This window comes from Cygnus olor, chromosome 1 (genome assembly GCF_009769625.2).
Source record: "Cygnus olor isolate bCygOlo1 chromosome 1, bCygOlo1.pri.v2, whole genome shotgun sequence".
In the NCBI taxonomy this organism is placed as follows: domain Eukaryota; kingdom Metazoa; phylum Chordata; class Aves; order Anseriformes; family Anatidae; genus Cygnus; species Cygnus olor.
This window is the reverse complement of record NC_049169.1, coordinates 61,941,024-61,965,009: the sequence shown is the minus strand read 5'-3', so window position 1 is coordinate 61,965,009 and position 23,986 is coordinate 61,941,024. Positions and strand designations below refer to the sequence as shown.

The 23,986-nt window shown below is 38.8% G+C and overlaps 1 protein-coding gene across 1 annotated transcript in view; it reads right to left on the bottom strand.

The window, feature by feature from the left end:
- Positions 1 to 23,986, bottom strand: part of DGKI (diacylglycerol kinase iota) — a 212,287-nt gene that overhangs the window by 38,775 nt on the left and 149,526 nt on the right. Inside the window, 6 exon segments of the mRNA XM_040561335.1 lie at positions 11,045 to 11,170; positions 11,739 to 11,866; positions 13,453 to 13,493; positions 14,842 to 14,911; positions 20,239 to 20,283; positions 22,131 to 22,210. Coding sequence (XP_040417269.1) covers positions 11,045 to 11,170; positions 11,739 to 11,866; positions 13,453 to 13,493; positions 14,842 to 14,911; positions 20,239 to 20,283; positions 22,131 to 22,210 — 490 coding nt within the window.

Here is a 23,986-nt window from a genome sequence, read left to right as displayed (position 1 = left end):
TAAACCTGGGCCATATTCACAAGTAGTTTCTTTTTCCACAAAGCAACATTTTTCCACAGAAATAAACCTCCAACACACACACACAACTACATCAAGCAAAAACAGATCACCAAAATATTTTTCAACAAGCCCTAGTGAAAAAAAATCACTTTTAGTTCAAGAGTCAAGTGAATATTCATGTCAAAATATTGCTCTCAGCCTCATCAAAATACTCTGAATTTTGTGTGTCCAAAACACTAAATTGCAAACCTCAAACAATGACCTATTTTCACATGACTGTGCTTAGCCTCTAACTTTTTCTGCATAGTATTTTGACACTTGCCTTTCCAGTTTCCAGGCACAGCTGAAATTAAAACATGTAGATATCTAAAGAGTTAGAGAAAGTTGGCAAAAGTTTAACTTTTAGGAGTGTAACACAGTCAACTCAAAGTAGTGCTTCTGTGTGATGATTTAGAGCAGCTTTTTGGTTTGGTTGGTTTTTTTTGTTGGTTTTGTTTTATTTTGTTTGTTTTACAATATTATGTTTCTATTCTCTTTGCAAGCCTGTTAAGCCAGAACTTAAGAATATGAATAGGAAATCAATAAATACAGTCTGAATTCAAATTATGAGATGTCCTAGTGTGAAAGATTGGACACACTATGTATTTAAATGCATGTGTTACATATGTACAGGACTATGCATCATACCCGTGCCCTGAAGCTCTAAAAGCTTATTAGCCTTGGCTTTGATAAAGCTTAGTACTGAATGAGAGCACATTAAGAACTGGTCTCCTCTCCAAACAGATGGCTGATCCTTATGGCAGGGACAGAGAACAGGGACACAAGTTTGCTGCTCCTCTGAAATGCTCAGAAAACTAAGACCTGGATGTTGGTGGGTTTTGTTGGGTTTTTTTTTTTTGGTCTTACTTAAACTCTTACAAATAAAGAACAAGTATACACAAATACACACATACATGTTACCTAAGACAACAAGGTTCACTTCTTTTCCAGTGTTTATTGGACTGGAAGTTTGCAATGCCGGAGGATATTTATCCTATATTTATCAGAGTACTTAAAGCAAGCCCAGAAGAATACAGGCTCCCTTTCTGTCAATCATCCTGTATTACACAAGTAAACCCAGCTAGCCCTTCTTCCAGTGCCTGTAATGTCACTGGGGGCCCTGGGTCTGCTATTTCCACTCCATAAAGCCAAAGAGAGGGATATTCATATCCCACAGTGGCATCATCAGCTCCACTCTCTCCTCTACCCATCTCTTGCCAGTTACAGTTACCACATGCCTGACATTTGCACGAAAGCAGTAGGCCTTAAAGATCAAATTATCAGATGTCATTTTTTTTTACCCAGCCAAACAGAAAACAATTGTACAAGAAGTGACTGCCTTGATATGTTCCCCTGTCTTCCATGCTATACAGCTGCTTTACTTCTCAGCATGGATTTTGCTTCTCACTCCAGGGGCTAAACTAAGCAAGCAAGAATGGAAGAAAAAAAAAAGGGGGGGGGGGGGGGCAGAAAGAGTTGTAATGAGAAAAGAGAAAAAAAAAAAAGAAAAAAGAAAAAAGAAAGAACTTTTCTACTTTGGCCTTAGCAGTCAGCCAGAGAGCAAAAACAGATTTATAGCTGTTATGGTAAACAATTTAAAACTGAGGCACCCAGCTATCTGTACTCTGTCAACATCAATTTCATCCTTTAAATACACTCCAAAACTTCCATTCCACTTTGAAAACTCATTTCCCTTGCCTTATCTACTGGAAATATTTGGTAAGTGTTTTCAAGCTAGATGGCAGTTGACTTTCTCAACATCCAGTAAGTAGGTCCCTTTGTCGAGCACCTGCGTATTCTGTTGCTTCAAGTTATATAAGAAGAAGTGAACTGGACTGCTTGCATTTCTTTCGGAAAGTGGCTTGCCAGCCTAGAAGCAAGATCTCTCTAAGAAGCCAATTTGTAGTCTCATGGTGCATAGGAACATTTTGCATGTCATTGTCTGCCAAAATAACATGTCAGCAGGGTGAATATCCTCAGCATCTCAGTTGAGATGCTACAAAATCATTAAGAGCCCTCATTCTGAGGGCTCAGGGGCAGGTGGGCGGGAATAGAGGAAGCTCAAAGCCCACCCCATCCACTCTGGGGATCTACATCCTGAATAATAGAATTATTTGATAATAAGTACTGACGAGAGGAAAAAACATCCTACAGGATACAGTACAGGATGTACTCTATTTCTATCACATACTGAAGGGGCAGAAACACAAACCCACCTCTTCAGATGTGCCTGCTGTTGTTGAAACCCCTTAGCAATTCAGCATCTCAACAGCACAGGCTGGAGACTTAATTCTGGAAGAAAAAATAAGCACTATTTGCATTGCACTCACATGTACAAATAAGGTCATACACATGCAAATCAAAATCAAATTCTAGTTTCTTCCTTTTCTAATTACACCTAACAAGAGCAGAAGCAAAAGACAATGTCCTAAAGCTCAGTATTCCTGGGAAAGGGGTTGTCAGGATGATGTGTCTAGGTTCTGTAAGTACCAAATACTAATGGCTGTTGAAGACATTTTAGTAAGTAAAAAACATGTTTTTCTACACAGCACAAGTTCTCTCTAGATAAAGCTAAATTTTGGCAGTAGTGACATCAAAATCTTATTAATTAATAGGAGAAGTGGTGATTAAAGAAGGTCTTCCATGGATTCAATCACTTAACAGAGACAGCAGAAGTTGCTAAAAGTTCATATTAAACAATTTTCAGAATCATCTGATTTTCACTGTTTGTGGAGTTCTCTCAGATCTAGTGGGTGCAATAACTGTAGAGGTATGGTACCTTCCCTGCTATATCAGGGGATGAATGTGGTAACAAGTTCCCTAGTCCTGTATCTGTATCTTCAGATGTCAGAGCAAAATGCCACAATTTTCTCATGCCCAGAACTGTCACCAAATTGGTAACATCATGGCCAAGGTCGTGCAAAGCCTCTTGAATCCGGAGTTGAAAATGACTCTTCTCAGGTTTAGCCTCACATGCGTCGTCTGTGTGAGATACACTCGGGATACACCAAAAATATATATTTTGCGGGCCAGTCTTTGGAAAGATATTTTGCTGATAATATTCCTCTCCATCCCCCATGATTTTAAGCATTGCTTTTCTCTCTAAACTGTGTTCTTTTCTTCTGCAGTTTGGTCAAGGTATAGTTGACTGTATTCAGACATGTCTAGGAATCCCTCATCCTGACTATGATAGGGATGAGTATCACAACTAGATACATTTCCCAGGGAAAGTGGACATGAATTAATTAACAAGGTGGGAGAGGCTCAAGACTAACTTATGAATTAATGTTTGTCCAGGTGTAAGTCTTATTTCCAGTTTCGTGACATGCCATTTAAGAAATTCATCTATACCCTGTATCTACAGCTGGATATGATCAAGTTTGCTGTACAAGCAGCACTTGAAGGAAAAAGGAAATTTCTTCTGGAAAAACTAAGAGCTGGACAATCAAATTAGCTTCCAGATAGTAATGGATACCAGCAGCAGCAGGTGTCCTTAAAGAAACTTTTGAAATCCCACAGGCTACAAAGCAGCACTTCACTAAGCAAGATTTTTATTTGCTGTCAATCTGGAAGGAGTACGAATTTTACTGGGAAGTATTTCTATCCACAGTTCTACAGTCTCCAGATTGTTCATATATACATTGACTGTACCACAAAATAAAAATAACTATCCTGTTTTTGAGAATAACTTAACTGAACTGATTATACAAAGAAAATAAGAGATTCAAGCTATTTCAGGCAGGGCTTGATTTTAAAAACATAGGGATGTCACAGAGAAAACACACTCCTTTTTGTAAGCCAAATTCCACCATTTTAAGAGCCTTGCTGTTTGTCAGGATGAAAAAAAATATATCTTGATGGAAAGAAATGAAGCTTCAAAACAAGTTATTCAAGTAATGCCACAATTCTGTTGGATTTCCATTGTTACATAGTAAGTTTTTTAAAGGATGTGAAAGGGCAGGAATATTTCTTCTCAGAACCACAGGCACCTATCATCACGGAAGAATTCCAAAGGAAAGCAATAATTGTTCCTTTTTTCCAACTGAAAATCTCCAGAGACAATGAAGAAGGCAAAAATATTGAAGTATATGGAGAGAATAAATATTCACATCAGGAGCATAAAGTACTTGAAATTCGCTATTCACCATGTCTGGGTGCAAGAACATAGAACAATTAACAGGTGCCTTCTTTGTCAGGAAAGTCTCCAGAAATGGGGGCAATGGAAGATTTACAACAGCAACTGAAGAAAAGATATTCTAATGATGAATAAATTTTAGCTTCCACCAGGAATTTAGGCAAGATTTTAGCTATTGTGACTGCAGCACACTGACAGTAGTGAGAGCTTTCAAAATACAGGACCAGACCCCACATTCAGACACATCAATTTTTACTGCTCAGTCTTACTGAGGGAACTTGCTTTCACTCAAACAATTTCTTATCCATTTGCTACATTCTTATAATTACTTTTTTTTTTTGCATTCTTCAAAGTACTTTCCTATTTAACCCACATGTACCTTTCCCTGAACCATTCTCAGTTCTCTTTACAACATTTTTCCTTTTCTTTCAGTCCTCATCTTTCCTTTCACTAACACTCTTCATTTTTAATATCACTATCCTAGCAAGAGGTGGAGAGCTGATTTAAGCACACCTTTTTCATGTTCCATCTTAAGGTAATAAGAATGATGCCTGACAAGCTATTTGTAAAAGTATCTAGACAACAGAAGAAAAAGGAAATGGAGCTGAGCACAAACAGACACTGCATTTCATTATGTTCTAATTCTGTTACAAGGACTACATGAGCGTACAGTGAAAGTGAGATATGATCTATATCATCACTCAAATAAGGTTTCACTGAAAGCAATCACTACTCATGTAGCCTCACCTGGGACTTTAAACAATAGAAGAGTCATTTGTACAGTTGTACACAAATATGCATTTTACTCTTATGACTTTAGCCTGTAAACTAAATCTGAACCAGAAAATTAATTCAGATTTTACTATCAAAACTCACCAGGACAGACTTCTTTGCCTGTTTAAGAGCTGATGCGGAGTTTTCCAGTGCAAGAGTTTTGGGGAAACACTTGAATTTTTCTATCCTTCACCAGCCTTTAAATGTTCACTATCACTAGGCAGCTCCTGCACAATACATTCAAATGTAAGTGAACTCTTTATATTTTCCTAACTTTCACTAGATGAGCATTCCTTTTCCTTTCTGCATGCAAGCTTGTATCCCAAATGCTCTTTTCACCTTGTACCACATGAAAATTTCTCTTAAAAACAAAAAAAACAACAACAACAACAACAAAACTTGTAATGTCTGTACAGTCACACTGATTTCCTGGGCAATGATCTGATTCTTGTGGTTGAGTTAAAACACTTGGCATTCAGCCTTTTTCTTCTTCCCTCTCAGGAACTAGGTTATTATTGCCTCATAAAGCAGTGCCTGGGTGGTATTACTAGCTAATTAATGTCTATTTAGTGTAAAGGGCTTCCAGCCCCTTTAGCTGCTTTTTCTTCCTTTCTCTGACAGGGCCAGATGGCACTCTGGCCAACCTTCATCCACCCTTCACGAGCCATGCACTCAATTCAGACAATGAATCTAGCAGCTTTGGAACTCATTACCTTTACATGTGTTAGGTGGGCAGGTGCTAGAGGAGTGGTTGTTACTGCTCCAAACAATGGGTAAATGAGTGACTTCACTTAAAAGACATAGGTTAAACGTCTACCAAGGAATAGTCACCTTTTCATTTTTGTATGCTGTTGTGTTAGTTGTTTTTATTTTCTATCCTTCATCATAAAACAGGATGACAAACACATACCTACAAAAAGAAATACATGTTCAACAATGAAACAGGCAACAGGGCAACAGGCTCTAAGGCAATGAGCATGCCCACCTCACCATACCATTTGATCACAGGATAAATTAGGATGATGAACCCACTCATGTTCAAAGAAAGAGTCCAATTACATGCTTCTGTGAAGCTAGCCCAGAGTACTTGGCTTTTTTCAAGATCAAGCACCAGTAATCCAAGTAACCATCTTCCCCTTAGTGTTGTATGCACCTTTCACGCTGATTTGATGTTCCTATTAAGATACGATCTGCCTCAGCTCCAGATTACTGCATCAAGATGCTAATTTTCATGTCCTTTACACTCCACAAATTGGTCACACATCAAAGAGCCTTCAGAAAGGGTAAGGGAAGGAGGAACAAAACATAAAATATCATTAACCAAATGCCATCTGAAAATTAATTAACATGAAGCTCACCTGATTAAAAGTGTAAATAATTTTCTCTCAAAAAACCACTGCCTCAAAAACATTACAGACGAATTGTTTTTTACCCCAAACATTTGTGATCAGAAACAATTCCAAATATCATCATTATTTTTAGATAACATATTCTCTTCTCTACTTTCATTGAATTAAGTCATTTAAGGCATCTCTGTATTAGTAGACTTTGTCTTTTTATCTGCATTCCTCACTTCTCAGAAAGCATTATTACATCTTAAAGAGATTAAATATCTATAATAAATTAAATTTAGATTAAATATATATATAACAGTGCCAGAAACACTCCAAGCAGCCTGCAGCCATGCTATGATCAGCTGTGGTCTAATCTGCTTTCAACATCTGAGCAGTGTCATTCCCGATTCATGTTTCAAAGACAAATGACTACTGAGAAAACAGCCCTTGTTGGTCAACTGAATGACGCTTTCTCTCACTGCAAGTCCCATGTCACTTGCCCTAGTGACAGGATATAGGGTCTCACACTTTGAGCTGGAGGTGCTGTGCAATATTTCAGGCCAAACATAAAACACTGGACACAGATGACCTTCAAAGGGTCCATGAGAACTCCATGGGTGGGAGGAGGCATCTCCTTCATGCTCTGCCAAATTCCTTTTTAGGGAACTGTACTCCAACTGGTTAGGATCCTCTCTGCAAATTTTATTTGAAAAAAAAAAAAAAAAAAATCTGAAAGGACAAACCTCTGAGCTGCTTTCAGCTGCCAAAAATATAAAAGAACTTTCTAAGCTTTTGCTTTAAAATGCCAGGTTATAAATGTTTGACTTTCCAACCTAAGTTTGGTTGGAAAGTCAAATGCTTGGTTGGAAAATCAAATACTCAGAAGCTTGGAAATACCAGAGCTCATGTTATCTAAGCATCATGCTCCAGCCCTGTTGCACTCATACATTATGACAACCTTTAATTACATTGCCACATGCTACTTTCTTCCATTGGACTCTTGCTTTGATGTTTAAAAAGACCTGCTTAATATCCTTTTGCATTCTGTATATGCAGCGCACAGCCTCAAGGTTCATTTATCCCACACTACCAAAACTGTGCACAGAATGTAAAATGATTAATTTTCTCCTAAGCATCTCTGACAGTCTCCCCCTAATATCCAAGTTTCTTGTGACTGTGAAATTTACCCTCGCTGTGTTCCTCTAAGGTGAGGTTGCAACATTATCTGTATTCCGCAGGTGGGAAAATGAGAGTCGGAAGAAAGAAGGCACAAACTTCCCATTAATTTTAGTAACACAACCTAAGGCACACAGAAAGCATATTACTCAGTTTCCAGTTCTTCGCTCTGTTTCAAAGTCTCCTTGCAATGGCCTCCCAACCTACTTCATAGCAGACATGCATAAAATGAGGAGCCTGTTGTTACTGGCCATTTGTGAAGTTTTTTTTTAAATCTGCGTCAGTCAGAAATTCTGTGGAGGAAACTGAGGAGAGAAACCAGTCCTCCAGAGTAGCTTTCAGCTGCCTTACGTGTAATATCTTGCTTTCTCCGCTGCAATCCTCTGCTTCATTTACAATACATCTTTCAGCTTTGCAGCAAATGAGGCAGTGTCTAAACATACTTCAGAGCTTGCCCACCTGAATAATGAATAATCTGCATCAGCTCAGAACTCTAGATTCTGGAGAGAAACAGCCACCATGTCCCTAGCCTGTCTCCTTCTCTTATCTATCTGCACCCCATGTTCTCCTCTTTTTTTTTTTCACTTCCCATTGTGATTTCTTCTGTTCTTTGCTTTCTCTGCTTCTCTCCAACAGCCCTGAGCCTGCACAGCAGCCTGTCCCTTCTCATATGTTGCAGTCCAAAGTCCCTGCAGGCTGACATTTTCTCCTTCACTTCCTTTTCCCATTCAGTGTCATCACCCTTTTCCTCCTGTTCTCTCTTTCTCTCACCCAGATATCTGACTGTCCCCTGTGCTCCTCCATGGCTACTTCCCATCCCCTAACCCTGTTCCCCAAGTTGCTGCATACACTCCTTTTTTATTTTTTTTTTCTACTCCTTCTTTTGGATTTTTCATCCTCTTTTCCCTGCTCCTCCGTACATCTTTCCCAACCTATCCCCATTTGACCAAGATTGTTCCTCCTGGTTTTTTCCTTCCTGCTGGAGATCAGCAGCACAGTGCCCCTCCTCAGCTTCTGTGGGCCTCCTGCAGCCAGGAGTAAGCACAGAGAGACCCCGCCCAAAACCTCCCTGAGCCATGTACAGACACAAATTTTTGAAAACAGAGCTCCTGAATCTGAGGTGTCTCCAACAGGCATCAACAGCCTCAGGGCAAACTCAGGAACACAAGACAGCAAAAGACATTTCCTCAGTATAATGGGGATACTTTTAAATGTAAAGCCTCAAAAACTTCACTGCACTAACAGCACTAAAACTTCTCAGGAAACAATTTCTGGATTTATTTAATTTACAGAAAGTAATTTAAAGCAATACATTTTCCCCAAATCTTGTCTTCAGAAACTACTGACTTTTGTTAAACTTTAAACTAGAAGAAAAAGAGAAAGAATCAAAGACTGAGTCTTACCATGAAAAAAAAAAAAAAAATCAGCCAAAACAATTACAGTTTAGAGAAGCTTTAAAGGAAACAGTGCCTTACAGTAAACAGTGATGGGTACACTTTACTCTGGGCAATGCTACTTTGCTGATAATTAATAAACGTACCAGATAAACATAATTGTTCCAACTAAACAAACATTTCCAGTCACACTGGCATAAATAAAATCATTCCTTTCATCAATTAGAAGCAAGTCCACGTGTTGTCACCATCTCTCCACACTGCCTAGAAGTGTCTAAACATCATTTTTCCCCCAGCTTTGCAAGATCCAAATTTCAGGTTGTCCATTTCTATCTGTTAAAAAGTGCACCTGAGTTCGCTATCCCTAGCACTAAAATAAGAACTGATCCAGAATTGCCCCAGAGTAATGGGGGAAACCCTGGTGAGCATTTTCTGTCAGTGAAACTGCAGATCACCGTTCCTTTCCTCTAAAACTCCTCCTTTCAACAGCATCCGTTTTGCTGGGAAGTTTCTGGTTTGTAGCTATGCAGCTACAAATTCCCATCCACACTGTATCTGCCCTGAAGCAGTACTCAGCAGGCACCGTGCAGCCTCAGTTTACGCACATCTGAGACAGAACACCTGGTTTTGAAAATCTAAAGCTGAAGGACCAAAAAGCTGAGAACCACTTCTAAAATGGGCTAGAAGAATTAGAGGTGCTCTTACACAAAGCAAACAGGATCACAGAGTCCATAGCCCATCTTTTGAACTTTAAAACTTTTCCTCTCCTAGAACAATAGTTTTATTCCAACTGGAGTTTTTATAATTTATTATTCCGTAAGAAATATTTTTAAAACATAGTAGTGTAGAAACTGATGCTCATCTTGCTGAGTCTTTGGTGAAGACACACTTTTGTATATCTTATCAAAAGGACAAAGCTGCACATTTTATTTAAACATTTAATGACCTAAGATATCATTACATTAAAAGCTATTTTTCAAACATCTTGCTCAAGAGCTTTCATCATGGCCATGGCAGCCAAAAGGGCCAACCATACCCTGGGGTGCTTCAGGCACGGCATTGCTAGCTGGTTGAGGGAAGTGACTGGCCTGCTGTACTCTGCCCTGGTGCAGCCTCGTCTCAACTGCTGTGTGCAGTTTTGGGTGCCCCAAGATAAGAAGGACATAAAACTATTAGGATCCAAAGGAGGGCTACAGAGATGGTGAAGGGTCTATGAGGAGTGGCTGAGGTCCCTTGGTTTGTTCAGCCCAGAGCAGAGGAGGCCGAGGGGAGGCCTCATGGCGGCCTGCAGCTTCCTCATGAGGGGAGCGGAGGGGCAGGCACTGAGCTCTGCTCTCTGGGGACAGCGACAGGACCCGAGGGAACAGCACAGAGCTGGGACAGGGGAGGGTCAGGCTGGGTGTTAGGAAAAGGTTCTGCACTGAGAGGTTGGTCAGGCACTGCAACAGGCTCCCCAGGGCAGTGGTCATGGCACTGAGCCCGACGGAGTTCAAGGAATGTTTGGACAGTGCTCTCAGACATGTGGCTTGATTTTTGGGTGGTCCTATGTGGAGCCAGGAGTTGGACTCAATGATCCTTGTGGGCCCCTTCTAACTAGGGATATTCTATGTTTATCAGCAGCAAAACCACTGTTTAGTCATAGAATCACAAAATATCTGAGTTGGAAGAGACCCACAAGGATCATTGAGCCCAACTCCAGTCATCCTATACCTGCAATGATATCACTGGCTAACGACAATATGAAAAATATTGCCTACAGCTTTGAAAGTAAGCAGTAATTGTAGAGGTTTCTGCTTTTGCATGTTGCATCAGAACTACCTTAAGGGTGAGTGCATCAGTCTTTTTCATTACCAATTGCTGTGAAGGTTCCTGCTGGAACATCAGATATCCTAAAATAATGTATTTACTTTTGGAAACATGGATGTACATTTTTAAGAGAGTGGAGTGACACGGGGGGGGGGGGGGGGGTAATAAAAATAAAAAATAAAATAAAAGCACAGAAAAAATACCTAAGGCAAGAACATATAATAATGGAGAAAGGGGATGAAACAGAAGTGAGAACAAAAGAGAAGAAGTAGAACGACTTCTCTTATTTTGGCATGTCAGCACAACTCAATAAGCTTAAAGAAGCCACTAGTCTGTGGTGATGGTGACAGTGTGTCATCAAGCAGAGAAATGCAGAGGGCTCTTACTGCAGCATATGGGTCTGGCTGGCGTCCTTTTGTTTGTCGGGTACCTCGTAGTGCGGGGAAATCTTGCCAAGGCCACTGTCGCTCAGCATCCTCTTTCGAACCGCAGAGTTCCACCGATCTGATATTCTAGGGAGGGAAAAATGAAGAGAAAGGCATTCAACTCCAAAATTTACTTTGCGTGCTCCACTTTGAAGCTCTTTTATGTCTGTCCCCACCATTTTTCAGCCCACAGCAAGCTAGCTTAGCTAAATTCACTGTGAGTACAAGACTCTTCCTACAGAAGAACAGGAACATTTCTGGTCTGCCCAGAGGATGAGAAGAAAGACATTCCACCACCATTCTGAGGCTCAGAGGACTTCATGGACTTATATACTGGTATCAAAGCCTTGACCATGCAGAGAACAGGTTTGTAACTTGTTAGATACAGATTTATGCCAGGGGCAGATATGCTCAGAGGGTGTGAGGACATTGAAAGGTGCTGAAGATACCTCTTTTAGTCCTGCTGTTTGCTTCAGGATGTGTAATAGAGTATATGTTACTCCGCTGTCCTTCTGTCATTACCATTGCTGCACCTGATCCTTTCCCCAAGTCCCCACCCTTTCCCATAACTCCCACCCCCTTCAGAAAAGGGGACCAGAAAAGAAATGCCCAACTCTAACGTGGTTGCTGAAGGCCAGATTCTAGCACCACTCACCCAGAGGCCTGCTCCACTACCAGATCAGGCATTCCGGGTGGCGTCCCCCCCTGCTGTGACATTACCAGCTCTGGGTCCAGAATAAAAATCTCGTCCTGCGAAATTTCCGTCACAAAGTGCAAATGTTCCTGTCGGAGTGATATAAGGAACAGATAACGAACCTGTGGCATCACTGGTCAAACAGAAAGCCCAGCTGGCTATAGGAAACCTGGTAGTAGATCAGTCTGAAGAGCATTCATGTGACTCTGTGTGTGTATTTATTTAAGTGCATACATATACACACACAATAATAGCAATGCTACTGAGGTTGTAAATAAGCAATTCTTAGATTTTAAACAAAACTAGATTCCCAACCAGCAAGCTTCACATTCACAGCAACACTTAAAAGGCTGTTGCTCAGTGACTCAGGTCCTGTCAACGTCATTCAGCTGAAAACTGGACGTCTACCCAAAAAGCTGAGGTTTGCATTTCCAAATGAAGACCATCATCTAAGGTCTGCCCTCAGCTGACATCTGACAGTATTTTTCATAGTTTGCAGGTATTTTCTCAACCCTCAATTGCTTGTATATTCTGTTTTTGCATCTCCATTACCAAACCTTTCTTTCTCAATCCCTCTTTTTTGTTATTGACACAGAAGTCCCATTGTCTTTCAAAAACACTGAGTGTGTAGGCCTGTCTAAGTAGGCGGATGGACAGGAAACTTCCGACATTTCGTGCACAGGGACCATCACATAGTATTGGTCTTTTGCCCACAGAAACATAGGGTGATGAAGTAGGAGGGGAGGATGACAATTTGTACAGAGTCAGAATTAAAGAAATGCAGGATAAACCAAACAGAATGACACTGTCCAGTTTAACCTGTAGCAGCATCTCCTTCATCTTTGCTTTACAAATGTTAAAGCACAACTTCATCAAAGCATGTATATGACTGTGTGCAAAGGCCCTTGGTGGCTATATGCAGACACTGAACCTGGGACCTCTGAGCTAAAGTCACAGCTTCTTCTGCTTGAACTAAACCACCAGCTACATATGTCCATATAATTCAAAAACTGCTTACATAGTTCTTAGGGGGACCAGATGCAAATTACCAATAGGTGAAGCAACAGTTTACACTTAATGCTGAGCCACTAATTGATCTGTTCTGGCTACAAACCAGGAACACCAAAAGCTCTGTAAAATTTTCAGTGTCTTTCAGAAAATAAATTCAGATTGGCAGATCTACACCACAGGTTTGAATCTAATGAAACTACATGCTGTTTTGGGTTTCCTTGGGCATATTTGATACAGCTCTGTTCATCATTCTCAACTAGTAACATCCCATAAATTTCCACAGCTATTTCATGTCACACAAAGGATCAGGACTTCTGGTGACCAAAAACATTAGTGAAAAGATAAAATCAAATAAGCTAGTGTCACACAGATACCCTTAGTAAGACACGATAAGAATGACAAATGTAGAAAATCCTGATTTGTATATCAGGTTGGCAGTTAAATAGAAAAGCACACCATCAGAAGATATAAATCTTCAGTGAGCTCAATGAAATGATGTGAATTATATCAACTAAAAAAAGGCCCAGATTTTTTTCTCTGATTTTCACAAGACAGCAGCAGCATTCTAGAATACACGAGAACAATGGCAGATAATTCATTTTAAGCTGCATGTGGCATAGCTTTAAAAAAGATTTATAGAAACAGTAACCAAATAGAGATTTACCTGAGATCTGTCAATGCGGTAAAAACGATCAGCAGAAGTTGCTGCAAGGAAGACAAACAAGAAAGCAGCAGTGAAGCAAGTGGTCTGAGCAGGACTGCATGAACAAGATGGGCTGAACTGACATCAGCACCATGTAAAGACAATCTCTGTGTCAGTGAAGTGACATGGGTGTCATAAGAATATAATTTGATTAATTCATTATTTCCATATTTCTACACCATTAGATGATGAATTTAGATGTTGGGCTTAACAAAACAATATTCACTGGAACTACTGACTTGAAATAAATAGTTAAAAATGCAAGAAAATTGGGTTTCAGGCATATAAGAAGACTTAATTACATTAAAATATGTGACAGAAAGAGCTGCATTCTTCCAATGACAGTAGAGCAAGCACATCATAAAATTGATAGGTCTAATAGTATTAATTCAAATTTTGAATCTGAAAAAAAACTGTAATATGCTTGGGACCTCTTTGTAAATCAAATGCTCAAATATTCCACCTGAATTACCAATACACTCAGGAAAATTTATTCTGCTCATGAAAAACACATGTACAGAGGGGAGAATCACTAAAGTCCTAATATGAATCTTGGCATTGCCAAATAATCTCTATTGATAAAAACAGAAGTACTTTATCTCCTACAATACGCTTCATCAGATGCATTTTTTATTGTTGTTTTGTTTCTGCTTTGCATTTAGTTTGGCCAGTGAAATCACAGATTTGCTCATTCTGGGCTTTTGACACAGCAGTGCAGTAATACAGCATTGTCATTTTTGGCTTTGCTAGGGAATATCAAATACCTAAAGACAAAAACTGAATGCATCTACCCAACCAGCTTTCTCTGAAAACCAAACAGATCCTAAATGCATGTTTTATCAATTTCCCTCATGAGCGACAAGGAAAAGTGATTAGAAACCATCAAGGAGAAACTGGCTTTGTTTTGAACAATAAAAAATCAGTCACCACATGCTGAAGCTTCTGCAAAAGCAGATGCCATCCATTTTAGCTGCTAATTCTAGTGCTCTGGAGCCTGATGTAAAGCCCAGTTAAGCTGTCTGCTTTGGCATCTGTACTATGAGTCCAGGTACCGCCACGTGATAAGTGCTGCATCACAGCATAGACACTAATAACACAAATCCCAAACGACACATGGAAGAACATGCCTCCTGGGGGCAACAATGCTACAGAAGGTATTTTGATTGCTAAATGAAGTCCCTGTTTCATTTTTCAGAGGAGAAAGGGGGGCACACAGCTCCGTTTTCAACTGTTCAGCAAAGCAAGAAGGAAAGCTACCCCTTTGTGATGGTACTCTTAGATGTGTTATCCTTCACATCTGCATCAGAAGCAAGCACTATGCTAGGCACAACAGAAGGGAGATGCACTTACCATCTAGGAAGCACCATCTAGGAGAGAGCCTCTGAACAGAAAGCACTCTTGGGAAAGAGCTTTCTTGGTCCTGGATAGGACAGGGAAATGACATAAAATAAAAAAAACAAATCTCTTAAAAGGACTATTTCCTAGCCTCCGCTTTTTTATTTTTCTCTACTGATATCACACAATTTGCAATACCTGCATAACTCAAATTCACTGGATATGTTCCACACTGACATCAAGGTTCTAATGTATTATAACAATTGCTATAATTAATGTATATAATATAATGTATTATAATAATTGTTATAATTGTTATAATTATATTTAATGTATTATAACAAATTTAATGTATTATAACAAGAGAGCAAACAATTTACTCTTTGTAAAGAAACTTCAACTACATCCTCAGCTATCTTCCCTTCAGCTCAGCAATACCAAAAAGTGTTGCATCAAAACTAGCTTTCTCAGTTGTCTACAGCTCCCTTTGTTTGTAGGGACAGGAAAACAGAGGGAGGTGAAAGAGAAGGTCAAAGATACACATCAGTAACAAACAACAGCTATGAACTCTAATTACTATGCTTGTTTGATGTGTGCATGTCATTTTCCTTTATTCCAGAGCAGTGTTTTTACACTGTTTCCCACCTCTGTCAATCTGCCACTCAAAGCAATTGCCCACTTTACTTGTTCCTAGTATGTCTCAAATACACATCAGGGTGAAAAAAAAATTATTCTCTGCATCCAAAATACAGACAGTGCAGGCGTGGGGACCACCATCAGCCAAGACAGCAGACATCCTGCATCAACTTGTTCCCATTCTGGCTAAAAAGACCTGCCCCTTGGGAACCAAGGGACATTACTTCAAGAACCAAACCAAATGGCTGGGGAGGAACAAAGGACTTCAGACAGCCTGCCCCTTGCTTTCTCAGCTCTCAATGAGCTGGAGACAAAAGGGATCTCAGAAAGGAGAAGGTGGCCATGACTCTGTGCCATGCTGCCAGTGAATGGCCAGCTAACTTCCTAAAGCCACTGGAACACAACATCGAAACACAAACAGATTTGTACAGGACAAAACACAACAGCACAGATTGTGGGCACCCACCCAAAATTTGCATAGAGCCAGATTCTATTCTTATTTACATCTTAGGCAGTAAAATTAGCACACCTGCAAATGATGTAAATTCAGGCACATACTGGCTCAAGATTAAAGTTTATTTTTCCTGAAGACAATAGGCTGTGGACAGGTATGCCAATGCACAAGGCAAGAAAATGAAAAGTGGAAGCAACGGGGAGGAAAAGTACCTTTAAGAAAAGTATTGCTATGCACAGAAAGCACAGGATGTGCGAAAGCACAGGATGTGCGTGCGTATCCATATATATTCATAACATAGAGATGTGACCACAGACGAGGATACAATGAGAGCTCACTAGGACTTGCCAGAATATCATACAGAAGCCCACCACCTTTCTTGTCTGCAGGATGCAAGACAAAATATTTTTGTATTGGAAATTGTACAGCTATATCTGGTGAGTAGTCTTTTGAGGGTCTAGCATCAGAAAGTAAAGGCTGGCTAAAGGAGCAAGTTCCAAAAACAGATTTCAAACAATCGTGGGCTTTCAGCCAGCCTTCTGACAACAGGACTATGAACTCTTAACCACTAGCATAACACAGAAATCCACCCTACAGCTCGTGCCTCAAAGTTACCACTCCAGTCCGAACTACAGCAGACTTTTAGAAAGGCATCTAGCCTACGTGACAGACTCCAAGGGACACAAAACCCACCAATCCCTCAGGCAGCTGGCATCACGTCCATGGTTTGAAGGAGGAAAGTGAGACTGCTTTGCATACAAGAGGGAAATTGTAGAAACACCACCACAGAAAATGAAAGTTTATGGTACATCATACACATCCAACACACCTGGAATATTCATACAGATTCTCGAAGGTTTGAATTATTTTATATGTTTTACTCTGTTTTTACTGCCTGTTTTCTATATCATCAATAAACCCTAGAAGTATTAGTTGTTTCACGTCAACTTATCTTACATTTTGCAAATCTGACATATTCCTAATACATTTCTAACCCAAATTGCCATGCATCAGAAAAAGTTAAGAAAAAAAATAAAGAATACATCCACAGAAAAATGGGTGTTTCATTGGTTCACTTCCCCAGGCTGCCCAGTCATGAGTCAGTAAGACTGAGAGGAAGAAGCCCATTGCTTTCTTCAACCTGAGGAAAATCTCAGAGAATACTGAAGGAAGTTGTCATTTCCATTTGAGTGGATAAAAAGATTTCCAAACTGATTACAGAGCAAATGATGCCCTCATATGTCAAGAGACAGACCTCACTCTTTGATTTACATAAAGGTATCTGACACATTTTCATCTATCTGAGGGAAAAAAAAAAAAAAAAAAAAAAAGAGGTTATGTTGATGTTGTATGGATACACGAGTTTTTGGTTTCCCTATATTCCCGGTCAGCAGAGTGTCTGCTTGCGCTGTGTTGTTTTCAGGCAGCTGTGATGACAATTAGCACTTTAAATTTTGATAGATACTCATTTCTCAGCCAGGTGAACTGATCTCAGTGCCTGGCATGATGCCATTGCAAAATGTTAACAATTTTATCTGGTATCATTACAGGTTTTGTATGATTCATCTTATTAGCTTCTGCCACTGGAATTGACTGAAACCTCCTATTATTGCCTTTCCTTTCTGGTTATCCAGGACAGAAAAGCAAAGACAGCTCTAGACAGCTCATGTGGCTTCTTCTCAGTGCCCTAGAATTTGGAGCTTGGCTATTGTACTGGCAACAGATCTTGTCTGCAATGTTACTGCAGCATCTTACAGATTTTGCTCAAGTAAAAAAAAAAAAAAAAAACTTCTGATCCTTGATACCTGCATCTGTAGCCACCCTGACAAAAATCAAACTTCAGTTGTCTCCCATATTTAGACTCACAGATTTTACTTGATCCCTTAAACATTGCCCTAATGTACTGGTTTTGTCTCCAACTTCTGTGCATTACAGGAGAGATGAAGAGGACAGCATAAAACTCAACAACATGAACTATTTCTGGAGATATGGACCAAAAAACATATCTCAGTGGTTGAAATATCAGATTTTAATTACACTTATTCCTTTCTCTAGTATGGGTTTATTGAGTTGTGGGATTTAGGTCTACTTCTATCACAGTCGAGTTGTATGTGTGAGAATCAAGGGCTTTCTGAAATCCACTACATTTGCTAACTTCAATATATCTAAATGCATAACGTTGTATATGTCTTAATATTTACCCCACTATTGGAGTAAAGGTTTGGGCTGGGATACAAAGGAAAGAAGGAAGAAAGCACCCACAGATAATGATGCATATGAAAATGGTAGATGATACGAACAGGAGACATGAGTAAAAGTTTTTAGAGCTGGCAGAATACATAACGATGGGAAAATGAAGATAGTGATAATGCTGGTAAATGTAAACTCAAGTCACAAACTGCATAGGCTCTTTTGAAGAATCTGTTCCAGCTCAAAAGCAGAACTAGCTTGGGAAGTCTCAGGCCCATGAGAATAATATTTCATATACATTTAGCTTGTTAGAGAAAGAAAGCAGAATGAAGAACAACTCTAGCATCATTTTTCTCATTTGCACTCAGGCTTGCTGATATTGTTTTTGCCGACTCCACATGTGTTAAGCTGCAGAGGAATCAAACAAGAAAACCGTGTTTATGAGACCTAAAAGAACCCACGACACCTTATTAGTGAGATAGGACAGTTTCATCAACTCAAGAACATTTTCATACCCTTTATCCCCTTCTGTAATTTATAGAGAGATGCCAGCAAATGCGGAACAAACTTCAAATTGACCTAGCAAGACAGTTTGTAGAAACAATCTGCTGAGAATAAAGCAGTATTTGAAGAATTCAGGATAAACAAGTACTGGAGACAAAACACAGAGGGGGTGCATTCAAAATGCAGCATCATAAAAAATTGATAGAAAGTTAGGGATTTCACAATGATGTGCACTAGAGGAAATGGCTGGGCAATTAATTTATATACTGCTGTAACTGCAGAGGTTAGAGCCAAGTATGGGGCTGATTTCTGACATTTCATTCTCTGTTTTGGCCCTCACCATATGCACAGATTTAGTTCTTCATTTTACCTCAGGCAGTTTCCTACACATGGAACAGTCAGCAGCCACTCAGGTTAATTTATAGGGAGTGGAACAGAATAATACATGCTGGTTTATTAGGCAATTCACTAGACAATAATGTTGTGCTAAAACTCAGTTCCAGGGCAATGATTGACACGAATGTCAAAAATATGAGGTTAAAATTGGATGCAGAAATGCAGAAACAAACCATGAACTGATATGAAAAAGACAACTTTAGAAAAACATGCCAAATCTGCATTTTCTCATAGTGTCTTCCTGGGTTCAGCACATTTACTGGAAGTCCTGCCAAACCGGAATTCTGTATCACCCAGGTAATCATTAAACCCTGAGAAATCATCTACAGTTTCACCACTATGCATTCCTATCCACTGGATCTCTGCATGTTTTCTCAGTGAACACATTCCTGCTGATCCCGACAAGACTTTCATTGTTAAACCTAGGAAAAGGCTATCAACACCACGCAAGCTTAAGTCTTGTGGTCCCAGGCACTGTGTCAACTGACCATTGTTTGTGTCAAGTCTCTGCGCTAATGTCAAGTTAGCTTGGGAGTCAGTAGAGTTAGTCTAAATTAGTTTACTCCCAAATAAAGCATTGTGCAGTGCAATATTTTACTGAGAGTAATATGTGCTCTTGAACAATGTTTCCAACTATAAAGCCAAGTTCTGTACTGTATAAACTGTAGAATATAGCTGTAAAACACACAAAGAACACAATTTTGAAAACTAGCCACCTAGAAATAGAATGTCATCACATACAAAAGACAGATTTATGTTCAGGATGGATCAAAAATTACTCTGAAGATTATGTTAAATGAGAGGTAGATGACTGTGGTGCACAGAATTATTAGAGGTTAGGCCTTCTAGTACACCTCTTCTCTCATTGGTAGACATTATTACTACATCTATGCAATATAACATGTTGTTCCATTTCTCAGAGAAACAATTTTACTTTTGTCATTTGTCCTAAAGCACACATTTTTCCAATCACTTCAAGAGGCAAGGCACATCATGTTGTGCTAATTTTAAAGATTCCATAAGGTTGCAAGAAAAAGGATTGTCCTAGGGAAACCAGAATGAACTTCCATCATTCAGGGGCAAGTGATAATCAAAAATTCCTCTAACACGTTTTCTCATAAAAAGAAAATCTGGGTTCAAATGCAGAGTGCAGTTTACATTGTTAACTTTTTTCTTTTTCTTTTTCTTTTTTCTTTTTTTTTCTCATTTAATGAAAAGAAAGTTCATCTTACCTGGTAGTGAACTCTCTGTGTAGTAGAAGATACCGACTGTAGGTCCTAGTAGGAGGATGAAAGACGTGCCGATCATGAAAAAGTTATTTGCAGTTCTGCTATATGAAGTGGTTGGGCAAGCACCATAAAATAATTTTGCAAGTATTTCTCACTGTTTTTAAGGGCATTGAACAAATACCAAAGAATAGCAGCTATAGAAAGCTCACTTAAAGCTTAGATTTGCATGCATTTGGTCAAAAAAACAAAAACAAACAAACAAACAAAAAAAAAAGATGCCTACAAAAACTTATACAGAGGTTATGTTAATGGATCTTTACCATATCATAGATGTATTTGTTCCATAAAAACTATCTAAATTTAGAAATATCAGCAGCAAAATGAAATAAAAAAAAGCTATAAGCCCTAAATCTTTCTTTTTTTGCAAATATTTCTGAGCAATTAATACACTAAGGAAAACCACTGGAAATTCTCCCTGTTTTAAGACAACCCCATGCCACAGTGGTCATATCAGAATGACTGTGCCGCTTAGCAGGCTTCAGGAATCTAATTTATTTTGACAGATATTTTGTCATACAATTTTAGCTTATTATATAGCCTACCAAAAAGCCTGGCCTACAGGCTATAGCTCCCTAGTTGGCATGCAAGTTGGCAGAGTGCAGAAGGCCTTGGCACCTCCATTCCCAGCATATGGGACTGAGCCAAATCAAGCCAAATAAATAAATAAATAAATAAGACCCTTGCAAAAGGCTGGAGAAACACAATTCCTCCACAACCACTGTGGTAATTCATTTTCTAGCCATGCTTCCTCCATCGCTGCAGAACCACTCTCCATCAAATACTGTCCATATTAGGCTGTTTTGAACACAGTCTGAGATCACATGTCATTTGTAATCTGCTGTGAACATCATCCCAATTATTTTATTGTATTTTTCCATCGTCAGATACCTTAAGTATACATTGCTTTACAGTAAGTTTTTATGCCCAATAATAGTCATAAATCAGGTCTGAAATGCAAAAAAGGTGAAAACCTGTAGTCAGATACAATGGTCCATATTCTGGATGCAAGTGGCAGTTTCAAAATCACAGCAAATTCAGTGCCTCTCATGTAGTTTAGGGGGAGGAATGAGATCCATAGCTCCCATGTCAATTGGGACAGCTATTTAGAAACCCATGTAAAGTCCTCACACTTGAAAATGGTTTTGAAAGATATCCGTAAAAGATTAAGAAACAGTGAGAGGTACTATGCTTATAAAAATACATCAGCTTTATCACTAGTGCATACACATTTAAAATTATTCAGGTAATGGGGTATTTGGATTCTCCATTTTCCATACTGTACTGTAGAATGAACTCTCTTATGGCACGACATTCAAGATGATAAAAGCAACATTGTTTTTAGTTTATCAGCATACATTTCTGTATATTTGGAAATTTCAAATTGATATCTAGTGTTGGTGTCTCTATTTACTCCATAGCAGTGTTAGAGAATGACATTTGCATAATTAGATACATTCAAATACTATATTTATCCTTACATAACACACTTTCTGATCGCTATTTTGCTAAGAAATGTGTATCATTTCAGCAATGTATGTGAAGAATCCTAGTATTTTGTTCATGTTCAAGCAGAAGTAGACACAATCATCCATGTCAATTCTGCTATCATTTAAATGGTTTCAGTGTGACCTATTATTTCCTGTTTAGGAAATGATGTTCAGTGTTACTCATCTTTTGTTAGCATATCATAACTCTAAGTTTTGTTTTCAGCAGTATGCAAACTGCAGTATTCTCAATACAAGGTTGTTGCAACTATTAGACCTCTGCACTCGGGACTAGAAGAAGCAGAGCACAGATTACTAAATGACACTTAAATTCACAAAAAAAAAAATCACCTCTTGAAGACGGTCAATGTACATCCGACAGGTCTCCAAGTCACAATCTCCTCGTACAACTATAATTCCTAAGGGGATAGCTGGGAAAGCAAAAACAAAGAAAAAATGTCCTTAAATGAGGTCTGCTGCACTTTAAAAGAAGATTTGCAATAGGTTTGTTGTTGCTGTTGCTTTTAATATCCTTACTAAATCTCTTTGTTATCTATATCTTAACAGTCACTTAAAAACAGGAACATAATATTCATCATTATGATGAAAAATATCATTAGTCTTACCCATTTGTAATTATCAAAGATTCTGGCTTTCAACTGCTTTTCATCCTGAAGAAGCTAAAGCAGATTTAGTTAAATTCTGTATTTCATTGTCTAATGTGAACATCAATTATTTAATGCAAAGAAAAGAACACACTGCAGAACAAGAGTTCAGGGAGGTGTTCTTGTGCATTCAAATATGAGTGAAATTTCATTTTCAAAACTCTTAAAATTCTACAGAAATGATTCAAAGTATTGAAAAATAAGAAAAAAAATACTTAGATGGTTAAAAAATAAATATATTCTCTAATTTATTTTTAAATTCTACTAGGATTTTGTTGTAAACAGTATTCTTCTGATTTCCTCTTTATTCTCTAGCAGATCTGTCCTGGAACTGCATCAACTAATATGAAAGAATAGGGCTGCTTCTGTTTTCCAGCCTGAGCTTGTTTGTTTGTTGACATAAGTAAGGTTAGAGACGTATTTATTTTATAATTATACTTTTACTTATTTCGGCAGGGAAAAAAAAAAAAAAAAAAAAAAAAAAAAACTGCAGCATGGATATTACTTCACTTCATTTTATACTAGTATTTAAGGGAAAAAAAAATACTCAGACGTTATCAGCTTCAGCTTTGTATTTCCAAAGCAATGTGACAACCATAGTAAGCATCCACAGTAAAAGTAAACCAAAGTTAAAAGGTATCCCTGAAGTCACAGCCTCACTTAAGACAAAACTGTCCAGCGTTGTACTATTTTGATGTAAGGGTGCTTTTAAGTCAAAACAGGTATTATTCCATCTACAAACAACATTGACACATGTCCATATTTTCTCAGGGAAAAAAAATATGTAAAAATACAGCAAATAATTTCCCTCAGATGAAGGCAGCATTTTTAATAACATGCTTTTCACAACCATTCCATTCCTGCAGCCACTAGGAGGAAAAAAAAAAAAAAAAAGAGAGAGAGAGAGAGAGAGAGAGAGAAAGAAAGAGAAAGAGAAAGAGGGAAAGAGAAAGAGGAAAGAGAAAGAGAAAGAGAAAGAGAAAGGAAGAGAAAGAGAAGAAGAGAAAGAGAAAACATATGTGAGTCTACAAGGAAGGTATCAGGCGAGCTGCCTACCAAAAACTCATTAAATAAAAAGGAAACAAATAAGAAAATCCTCAAGCACCTGAACGCCTGAAACTGAATCTCTAAATTATGTTCTTTTTTCTCCCTGGAGGGTCTTTAATCAAACAATGCCCCCAAACATAGGGAAGCAGCAGGAGAGAGATTTAAATCATCACATGAAGTATTCCAGAAGGAGAGAAGAATATCATCTCATAAACGATTTTGGTAACTGAATAACAAGAAGCAACTTAAGGTCACTGACAGTACTGAGGTAACTAGAAAAAATAACTGTGCTGCAGCTCCTCCTGTCATTCAAAAAAAGTTGATTAAGAGGGACCCTGAGATACTTATCTACTGAGAAGCTTTCCATCCTGATAAGTGAACAAGACAGTGCCAACAGGTAATGGGGAATGTCTCTGTGGCTCATGTTCTTGTGGCCCACTGAGGCTGGAAGCATACAGAGAAATTTAGTGGTGTCAGGGAGGAGAGTCAGGCAGC